Here is an 11,151-nt window from a genome sequence, read left to right as displayed (position 1 = left end):
TCACACTCGCCTCCAACAGACAAAGAGTTCTATCTCTCACCTTGGACATTTCACAATCGGGGCCAGCTAACATTTCCTAACAAAGGATCCCCCCATTCATGAGCCAGAGACAAGTCTTCTCCTTATCAGCTTTTCCTTCAGTTTTGTCAAGGAACTTTCCATGCAGTGTTTTGTTGTGCCAGCTGTCAGCTCTAGTTTGTAGTGCAGTTTTCTTGTACTTATTATTATTATTATTATTATTATTATTATGAAGTGACACATGTCCAGCCATATTATGGTCACCATGACACATCAATGGTTGGTTTGTAGAGTTGTAAGGGACCCCAAAGGTCATCCAGTCCATCCCCCTTCTGCCATGTTTGGGGACACAATCAAAGCCCTCTCGACAGATGGCCGTCCAAATCTCCCGACGGTCTGAGTGGTCTGGCGGAGGAAGAATGCCTACACATTTTCATTGACTTCTCCTCTCAAAAGTCTTAGGAAGTTTGTATTTTCTGCCGTGTGCCAGCTGTCAGCTCTAGTTTGTAGTGCGGTTTTCTTGTACTGGTTTATTATTATTATTATTATTATTATTATTATTATTATTATTATTATTATGAAGTAACACATGTCCAGCCATATTATGGTCACCATGACACATCAATGGTTGGTTTGTAGAGTTGTAAGGGACCCCAAAGGTCATCCAGTCCATCCCCCTTCTGCCATGTCAGGGACACAATCAAAGCCCTCTCGACAGATAGCCGTCCAAATCTCCCGACGGTCTGAGTGGTCTGGCGGAGGAAGAATGCCTACACATTTTCATTGACTTCTCCTCTCAAAAGTCTTAGGAAGTTTGTATTTTCTGCCGTGTGCCAGCTGTCAGCTCTAGTTTGTAGTGCGGTTTTCTTGTACTGGTTTATTATTATTATTATTATTATTATTATTATTATTATTATTATTATGTGACACATGTCCAGCCTAATGGTCACCATGACACATCAATGGTTGGTTTGTAGAGTTGGAAGGGACCCCCAAAGGTCATCCAGTTCAACCCCCTTCTGCCATGTCAGGGACACAATCAAAGCCCTCTCGACAGATGGCCATCCAAATCTCCTGAGTGGTCTGGCGGAGGAAGAACGCCTACACATTTTCATTGACTTCTCCTCTCAAGAGTCTCAGGAAGTTAGTATTTTCTGCCGTCCCGCAGCAATAAAGAGCCGGCTGCCCAATTTGGCTATTATTGACTTCCTTTCCCCAAAAGGCACCTTCTTCCAGCGTTATCTCCAGCTTTGTCTATATAATAAAAAACATCTGGTTCTTCTCTGTTTCCTATGGAAAAGTCAGCGTTCAGAAAACCATGTGAACCATGGAGATTCTAGGATTTCAATAGGAAAAAACAAAAACCCTGCTGCTCCAGAGACACAACGGAGTAATGGATTCAAATGGCAGGAAAAGAGATTCCAGAGAGCCATTCAAGAATGGAATATATCACTTTCTGGTTTTTAAATAGTCTAGCTGGCCATCTGTTGGGACGGCTTCGATTGTGCCCTCCTGCCTGGCAGAAGGGGGTTGGACTATGTGACCTTTGGGGATCCTTTCCAACACTAGGATTCTCTTGGAGTCATTAGATTGATGGCCATCTATCAGGAAGGCTTTGATTGTGTCTTCCTACCTGACAGAAAGGGGTTGGACTATGTGAACTTTGGGGATCCCTTTCAACACTAGGATTCTCTTGGAGCCATTAAACGGATGGCCATCTGTCAGGAAGGCTTTGATTGTGTCTTCCTACCTGACAGAAAGGGGTTGGACTATGTGACCTTTGGGGTCCCTTTTATCGCTAGGATTCTATGAGCGTCTCCTTCCCTGTGGCCAGCGATTCCGGCCATGAAAGCCTTCAACAACATATATTCATATTGTTTTCACTGGACTAATAAATAATAATAATAATAATAATAATAATAATAATATGTAAAGCAAAGGGAAGAACCTGCTTTGACTGAAGTCAAAAATCAGAAACTCCTCAAAGCACAGCAGACAAAAAACCAGTACAAGAAAACCGCACTACAAACTAGAGCAGAATCAGTACAAGAAAACCGCACTACAAACTAGAGCAGAATCAGTACAAGAAAACCGCACTACAAACTAGAGCTGACAGCTGGCACAACAAAACACTGCATGGAAAGTTCCTTGACAAAACTGAAGGAAAAGCAGATAAGGAGAAGACCTGGCTGTGGCTCACGAATGGGACCCTGAAGAAGGAGACAGAAGGCCTGATCCCTGCAGCCCAGGAGCAAGACATCAGGACAAAGGCAAATCAGGCCAAGATCGAAAAATCAGCTGATGACCCAAAATGCAGACTGTGCAAGGAAACCGACGAAACCATGGATCATATCCTCAGCTGCTGTGAGAAAATCTCACAGACAGACTACAAACAGAGGCACAACTATGTGGCCCAAATGATCCATTGGAACTTATGCCTCAAGTACCACCTCCCAGCAGCAAAGAACTGGTGGGATCACAAACCTGCAAAAGTATTGGAAAATGAGCACGCAAAGATACTGTGGGACTTCCGAATCCAGACTGACAAAGTTCTGGAACACAACACAACCAGACATCATAGTTGTGGAAAAGAACAAGGTTTGGATCATTGATGTTGCCATCCCAGGTGACAGTCGCATTGACGAAAAACAACAGGAAAAACTCAGCTGCTATCAGGACCTCAAGATTGAACTTCAAAGACTCTGGCAGAAACCAGTGCAGGTGGTCCCGGTGGTGATGGGCACATCAAAAGATCTCAGCTGTCATTTGGAAACATAGACACTGACAAAATCGCGATCTGCCAACTGCAAAAGGCCACCCTACTGGGATCTGCACGCATCATCCGAAAATACATCTCACAGTCCTAGACACTTGGGAAGTGTTTGACTTGTGATTTTGTGATATGAAATCCAGCATATCTTTCTTGTTTGCTGTGTCATACAATAAAATAATAATAAAATAATAATAATAATGCATCACACAGTATTTCCTAAACACTTGGGAAGTATTTGACTTGTCATTTTGTGATACAAAATCCAGCATTAATAATAATAATAATAATAATAATAATAATAATAATAATAATAATAATACATCACACAGTCCTAAACACTTGACTTGTGATTTTGTGATACTAAATCCAGCATAAATAATAATAATAATAATAATAATAATAATAATAATAATAATAATAATACATCACACAGTCCTAAACACTTGGGATGTGTTCGACTTGTGATTTTGTGATACGAAATCCAGCATTAAATAATAATAATAATAATAATAATAATAATAATAATAATAATAATATGATTTGTGATATGAAATCCAGCAAATAATAATAATAATAATAATAATAATAATAATAATAATAATAATAATAATACATCACACAGTCCTAAACACTTGGGAAGTGTTCGACTTGTGAATTTGTGATACGAAATCCAGCATAAATAATAATAATAATAATAATAACAATAATAATAATAATACATCACACAGTCCTAAACACTTGGGAAGTGTTCGACTTGTGATTTTGTGATACGAAATCCAGGATAAATTATAATAATAATAATAATAATAATAATAATAATAATAATAATAATAATACATCACACAGTCCTAAACACTTGACTTGTGATTTTGTGATACTAAATCCAGCATAAATAATAATAATAATAATAATAATAATAATAATAATAATACATCACACAGTCCTAAACACTTGACTTGTGATTTTGTGATACTAAATCCAGCATAAATAATAATAATAATAATAATAATAATACATCACACAGTCCTAAACACTTGACTTGTGATTTTGTGATACTAAATCCAGCATAAATAATAATAATAATAATAATAATAATAATAATAATAATAATACATCACACAGTCCTAAACACGTGACTTGTGATTTTGTGATACTAAATCCAGCATAAATAATAATAATACATCACACGGTCCTAAACACGTGACTTGTGATTTTGTGATACTAAATCCAGCATAAATAATAATAATAATAATACATCACACAGTCCTAAACACTTGACTTGTGATTTTGTGATACTAAATCCAGCATAAATAATAATAATAATAATAATAATAATAATAATAATAATACATTACACAGTCCTAAACACTTGACTTGTGATTTTGTGATACTAAATCCAGCATAAATAATAATAATAATAATAATAATAATAATAATAATAATAATAATAATACATCACACAGTCCTAAACACGTGACTTGTGATTTTGTGATACTAAATCCAGCATAAATAATAATAATACATCACACGGTCCTAAACACGTGACTTGTGATTTTGTGATACTAAATCCAGCATAAATAATAATAATAATAATACATCACACAGTCCTAAACACTTGACTTGTGATTTTGTGATACTAAATCCAGCATAAATAATAATAATAATAATAATAATAATAATAATAATAATAATACATCACACAGTCCTAAACACTTGACTTGTGATTTTGTGATACTAAATCCAGCATAAATAATAATAATAATAATAATAATAATAATAATAATAATAATAATACATCACACAGTCCTAAACACTTGACTTGTGATTTTGTGATACTAAATCCAGCATATAGATCTCGTTTGCTGAGTCATACTGGGACTTTGTATTAATAATAATAATAATAATAATAATAATAATAATAATAATAATATCATATAGGATTCCCAGGCCTCAACGCTAAGCATTTTCAAAGGCTGCTTCAAAAGGCAACAGAAAGAAAGCAAACAAAAGGCAAAAGAGAACATAGGGAGTTATAAGGGAAACAATGGGGATTTTTTAAAAGTCCTTTTTCAACACAAACCTTTTTCTTGTTATTAGAGATGCTAAATCTGTGGCACAAAGAGCCACATCGATTTAGTCCCTTATTAGAAACACAAACAATATTTGCACCAAGAAATAAAAGAAATCAAGTCTCTGGCCAAAGTCGTCATTAGGAGAAGCTGGTAAGGAATAAATATATGTTAATAATATATTATTATTTATGCTGGATTTAGTATCACAAAATCACAAGTCAAGTGTTTAGGACTGTGTGATGTATTATTATTATTATTATTATTATTATTATTATTATTATTTATGCTGGATTTAGTATCACAAAATCACAAGTCAAGTGTTTAGGACTGTGTGATGTATTATTATTATTATTATTATTATTATTATTATTATTATTATTTATGCTGGATTTAGTATCACAAAATCACAAGTCAAGTGTTTAGGACTGTGTGATGTATTATTATTATTATTATTTATGCTGGATTTAGTATCACAAAATCACAAGTCAAGTGTTTAGGACTGTGTGATGTATTATTATTATTATTATTATTATTATTATTATTATTTATCCTGGATTTCGTATCACAAAATCACAAGTCGAACACTTCCCAAGTGTTTAGGACTGTGTGATGTATTATTATTATTATTATTATTATTATTATTATTATTATTATTATTATTATTATTATTATTATTATTTATGCTGGATTTAGTATCACAAAATCACAAGTCAAGTGTTTAGGACTGTGTGATGTATTATTATTATTATTATTATTATTATTATTATTATTATTTATGCTGGATTTAGTATCACAAAATCACAAGTCAAGTGTTTAGGACTGTGTGATGTATTATTATTATTATTATTTATGCTGGATTTAGTATCACAAAATCACAAGTCAAGTGTTTAGGGCTGTGTGATGTATTATTATTATTATTATTATTATTATTTATGCTGGATTTAGTATCACAAAATCACAAGTCAAGTGTTTAGGACTGTGTGATGTATTATTATTATTATTATTATTATTATTATTTATCCTGGATTTCGTATCACAAAATCACAAGTCGAACACTTCCCAAGTGTTTAGGACTGTGTGATGTATTATTATTATTATTATTATTATTATTATTATTATTATTATTATTATTATTATTATTATTATTATTTATGCTGGATTTAGTATCACAAAATCACAAGTCAAGTGTTTAGGACTGTGTGATGTATTATTATTATTATTATTATTATTATTATTATTATTATTATTTATGCTGGATTTAGTATCACAAAATCACAAGTCAAGTGTTTAGGGCTGTGTGATGTATTATTATTATTATTATTATTATTTATGCTGGATTTAGTATCACAAAATCACAAGTCAAGTGTTTAGGACTGTGTGATGTATTATTATTATTATTATTATTATTATTATTTATGCTGGATTTAGTATCACAAAATCACAAGTCATATATATATATATATATATATATATATATATATACGCGCTATTGTAATAATTATGTGGTTCTCGAGAAGGAAATGTGAAAAGCACATGGCATGGGAAGGCTGCATTTCCAATAAATTCAAGAGATGATGCTCTAAAGAAGGGAAGAAAATTGAAAAGGAAGGGAAGAAAGCATCAAGGAAGAAGGATTTGTGTTTCAAATAATAATAATAATAATAATAATAATAATAATAATAATAATAATAATAATAATAATAAATATTAATAAACAATAATAATGGTTAATAATAAATAATAATTAATAATAATAATAATAATAATAATGATTAATGTCTGCTGTGGACTCATTTTGTTGTGTTTCAAATAATAATATTAATGTTATTAATAAATAATAAATAGGAAGGAGGGAGGAAAGAAAGAAGGAACAAAAGCCCAAAATAAGGGAAGAAGGGAAAGCAGAAAGGAAACAAAGGAAAGAGGAAGGAAAGCATAGATGGGAAATGTGTTGTCGAAAGGCTTTAATGGCCGGAATCACTGCGTTGCTGTGAGTTTTCTGGGCTGTATGGCCATGTTCCGGAAGCATTCTCTCCTGACATTTCGCCCACATCTAGGACAGGCATCCTCAGAGGTTGGAAACTAGGCAAGTGGGGTTTATGTGTGTGTATATCTATCTATCTATCTATCTATCTATCTATCTATCTATCTATCTATCTATCTATCTATCTAACTAACTAACTATCTATCTGCTCTGGCCATGCTCCAGAAGCATTCTCTCCTGACGTTTCGCCCACATCTAGGACAGGCATCCTCAGAGGTTGGGAGGTTTGCTGGAAGCTAGGCAAGTGGGGTTTATGTGTGTGTCTATCTATCTATCTATCTATCTATCTATTTATCAATCTAACTATCTATCTGCTCTGGCCATGTTCCAGAAGCATTCTCTCCTGACGTTTCGCCCACATCTTGGACAGGCATCCTCAGAGGTTGGAAACTAGGCAAGTGGGGTTTATGTGTGTGTCTGTCTATCTATCTATCTATCTATCTATCTATCTATCTATCTATCTATCTATCTATCTATCTATCTATCTATCTATCTGCTCTGGCCATGCTCCAGAAGCATTCTCTCCTGACGTTTCGCCCACATCTAGGACAGGCATCCTCAGAGGTTGGAAACTAGGCAAGTGGAGTTTATGTGTGCGTCTGTCTATCTGTCTATCTATTTATCAATCTAACTATCTATCTGCTCTGGCCATGTTCCAGAAGCACTCTCTCCTGACATTTCGCCTGCATTTATGACAGGCAGCCTCAAGAGGTTGTGAGGTCTGCTGGAAGCTAGGCAAGTGGGGTTTATGTGTGTGTCTATCTCTATCAATCAATCTATCTATCTAACTATCTGCTCTGGCCATGCTCCAGAAGCATTCTCTCCTGACGTTTCGCCCACATCTAGGACAGGCATCCTCAGAGGTTGGGAGGTTTGCTGGAAGCTAGGCAAGTGGGGTTTATGTGTGTGTGTGTCTGTCTATCTATCTATCTATCTATCCATCTATCTATCTGCTCTGGCCATGTTCCAGAAGCATTCTCTCCTGACGTTTCGCCCACATCTAGGACAGGCATCCTCAGAGGTTGGAAACTAGGCAAGTGGAGTTTATGTGTGTATCTATCTATCTATCTATCTATCTATCTATCTGTCTATCTAACTATCTATCTGCTCTGGCCATGCTCCAGAAGCATTCTCTCCTGACATTTCGCCTGCATTTATGGCAGGCACCCTCAGAGGTTGTGAAGTCTGTTGGAAACTAGGCAAGTGGAGGTTATTTATATATCTGTGGAATGATGCCCAGGATGGGAGAAAGCACTCTTGTCTGTTGGAGGCAGGTCTGAAAGTTGCAATTAGCACTGAATGGCCTTGCAGCTTCGAAGCCTGGCTGCTTCCTGCCTGGGGGAATCCTTTTCTCGAGAGGTGTTAGCTGGCCCTGATTGTTTCTTGTCTTTCATTACCCTGTTTTCTGAGTGTTGTTCTTTATCTGGCTACTCGTATTAATTACCAGACAAGAACCAATCATAGATGTGGGTGAAAACGTCAGGAGACAATGCTTCTGGAACATGGCCACAGAGCCTGGAAAACTCACAGCAACCCATTATTATTCTTATTCTTATATTAATATGTATAATATAATATAAAAATATAATAATAGAATAGTAGAAGACTACATTATAAATATAATAATAAAATATTATAATAAAATAATATTATACTACAATATAATATGAATATTACAGTAGAGTCTCACTTATCCAACACTTGCTTATCCAACGTTCTTTATTATCCAACGCATTTTTGTAGTCGATGTTTTCAATAAATTGTGATATTTTGGTGCTAAATTCGTAAATACAGTAATTACTAATTACATAGCATTATTTCGTATTGAACTACTTTTTCTGTCAAATTTGTTGTATAACATGATGTTTAATGGTGCTTAATTTGTAAAATCATAACCTAATTTGATGTTTAATAGGCTTTTCCTTAATCCCTCCTTATTATCCAACTTATTTGCTTATCCAATGTTCTGCCGGCCCGTTTATGTTGGATAAGTGAGACTCTACTGTATAATATAATGATATTATATTATAAATATAATAAAAATAATATTATAATATAATAATATTATATCATAATGTTATCTTATAAAAATAATAATAATAATAATAATAATAATAATAATAATAATAATAATATATTTATTTATTTATGCCCTGGCAGAATCATAATGTATATTATAAATATAATAATAATAATAATAATAATATATTATATTTATTTATGCCCCAGGGGAATCATAATGTTATATTATAAATATAATAATAATAATAATAATATATATTTATTTATGCCCTGGGGAATCATAATGTTATATTATAAATATAATAATAATAATAATAATAATATATTATTATATTTATTTATGCCATGGGGGAATCATAATGTTATATTATAAATATAATAATAATAATAATAATATATATTTATTTATGCCCCGGGGGAATCATAATGTTATATTATAAATATAATAATGATGATAATAATAATAATATATTATATTTATTCATGCCCCGGGGGAATCATAATGTTATATTATAAATATAATAATAATGATAATAATAATAATAATAATAATAATAATAATAATATATTTATTTATTTATGCCCTGGCAGAATCATAATGTATATTATAAATATAATAATAATAATAATAATAATATATTATATTTATTTATGCCCCAGGGGAATCATAATGTTATATTATAAATATAATAATAATAATAATAATAATATATATTTATTTATGCCCTGGGGAATCATAATGTTATATTATAAATATAATAATAATAATAATAATAATAATAATAATAATATATTATTATATTTATTTATGCCATGGGGGAATCATAATGTTATATTATAAATATAATAATAATAATAATAATAATATATATTTATTTATGCCCCGGGGGAATCATAATGTTATATTATAAATATAATAATGATGATAATAATAATAATATATTATATTTATTCATGCCCCGGGGGAATCATAATGTTATATTATAAATATAATAATAATGATAATAATAATAATAATAATAATATATTATATTTATTCATGCCCTGGGGGGAATCATAATGTTATATTATAAATATAATAATAATAATATATTATTATTATTATATTTATTTATGCCCCCAAAGGGGACTCAAAGCAAATTGACCTTAAAGCACTGCTATCCTATTGACAACAGAGAAACATCACAACACAAACAATCTTTTAAAAATCCATCCAAAGTGGAAAAACCATAGCATCCCATGACTAGATGTCAAAATAGTGGTGATGTTGATTGACAGATAGACTCAAAGGGATACAATTCAAAGCATAGAACAGTTATAAGAAGGGAGCAAGAAGGGAGCCATGGGTACCAAAGAGGAGAGGGAAACAAAAAGGATGCTGGAGGGTCCCGGCCTGGTGCGGCTCCGGCGTGGAGGCTGCCCAGGGTGGCGGGGCAAGGTTGCGGCGCTAGCCGGGTGCCTGGAGGCCCGCGGCGCCTACCTGGGTGAGCTCGGTGCCCATCAGGAGCAGGACCAGGAGGCTGAGGAGCTTGCTGCTGGCGGGTCGCATGGCTGGGCATAAGGCGAGGCGGCTCCTCTCAGCCCCGGAGGCACCGGCCCCAAGCCCTGGGCATCGCCCGCCCCCGAAGACCCCGAACAGGACCCGCGCCCCGGCCCCAGCCTCCCGCGCCGCCCGGCTCCCCGATGGAGCCCGCCTCGCCTGCCTCGCTCGCCTCTCTCGCTCTCTCGCTCTCTCTCTCGCGCTCCCTCCCGCCCGCCTCCTGGCTTCTTCCCCTTTCCTTTCTTCCGCTCCTCCCTTCCTGTCTTCCTCCCTCGCCTTCTCTCTCCTCACTCCTCCCCCAGATCCCCCCTTCTATTCCCTTCCTTCCTTCCTTCCTTCATCTCTCTCCTCCTCTCCTCTATTTCTCCCTTCCTTCCTTCTCCTCACTCCACCTCTTCCTTCCTTTCACAATCACCCTTCCTTCCTTCTTTCCTTCCTTTCTTTCCTTCCTTCCTTCTTCCCTTCCTTCCTACCGTCCTTCCTCAATCTCTCTTCCTTCCTTCCTTCCTCAGTCTTTCTCCCTTTCACTCCTTCCTTCCTTCCTTCCTTCCTTCCTTCCTTCCTTCCTTCCTTCCTTCCTTCCTTCCTTCTCTTCCTTCATTCTTTCCTTCCTTCCTTCCTTCCTTCCTTCCTTCCTTCCTTCCTTCCTTCCTTCCTTCCTTCCTTCCTTCCTTCCTTCCCT

General features: G+C 34.5%; 1 protein-coding gene across 1 annotated transcript in view; it reads right to left on the bottom strand.

Annotated features, from left to right (window-relative positions):
• olfm1 (olfactomedin 1) overlaps positions 1-10,543 on the bottom strand; it is a 51,577-nt gene extending 41,034 nt beyond the window's left edge. The window contains exon 1 of the mRNA XM_062960287.1: positions 10,410-10,543. Coding sequence (XP_062816357.1) covers positions 10,410-10,478 — 69 coding nt within the window. The 5' untranslated portion in view covers positions 10,479-10,543. The remainder of the gene's footprint in view (positions 1-10,409) is intronic.
• Between the last annotated feature and the right edge of the window lie 608 nt (positions 10,544-11,151).

This window comes from Anolis carolinensis, unplaced genomic scaffold, assembly GCF_035594765.1.
Source record: "Anolis carolinensis isolate JA03-04 unplaced genomic scaffold, rAnoCar3.1.pri scaffold_7, whole genome shotgun sequence".
In the NCBI taxonomy this organism is placed as follows: Eukaryota; Metazoa; Chordata; class Lepidosauria; order Squamata; family Dactyloidae; genus Anolis; species Anolis carolinensis.
This window is presented reverse-complemented; position numbering and strand designations above follow the sequence as displayed.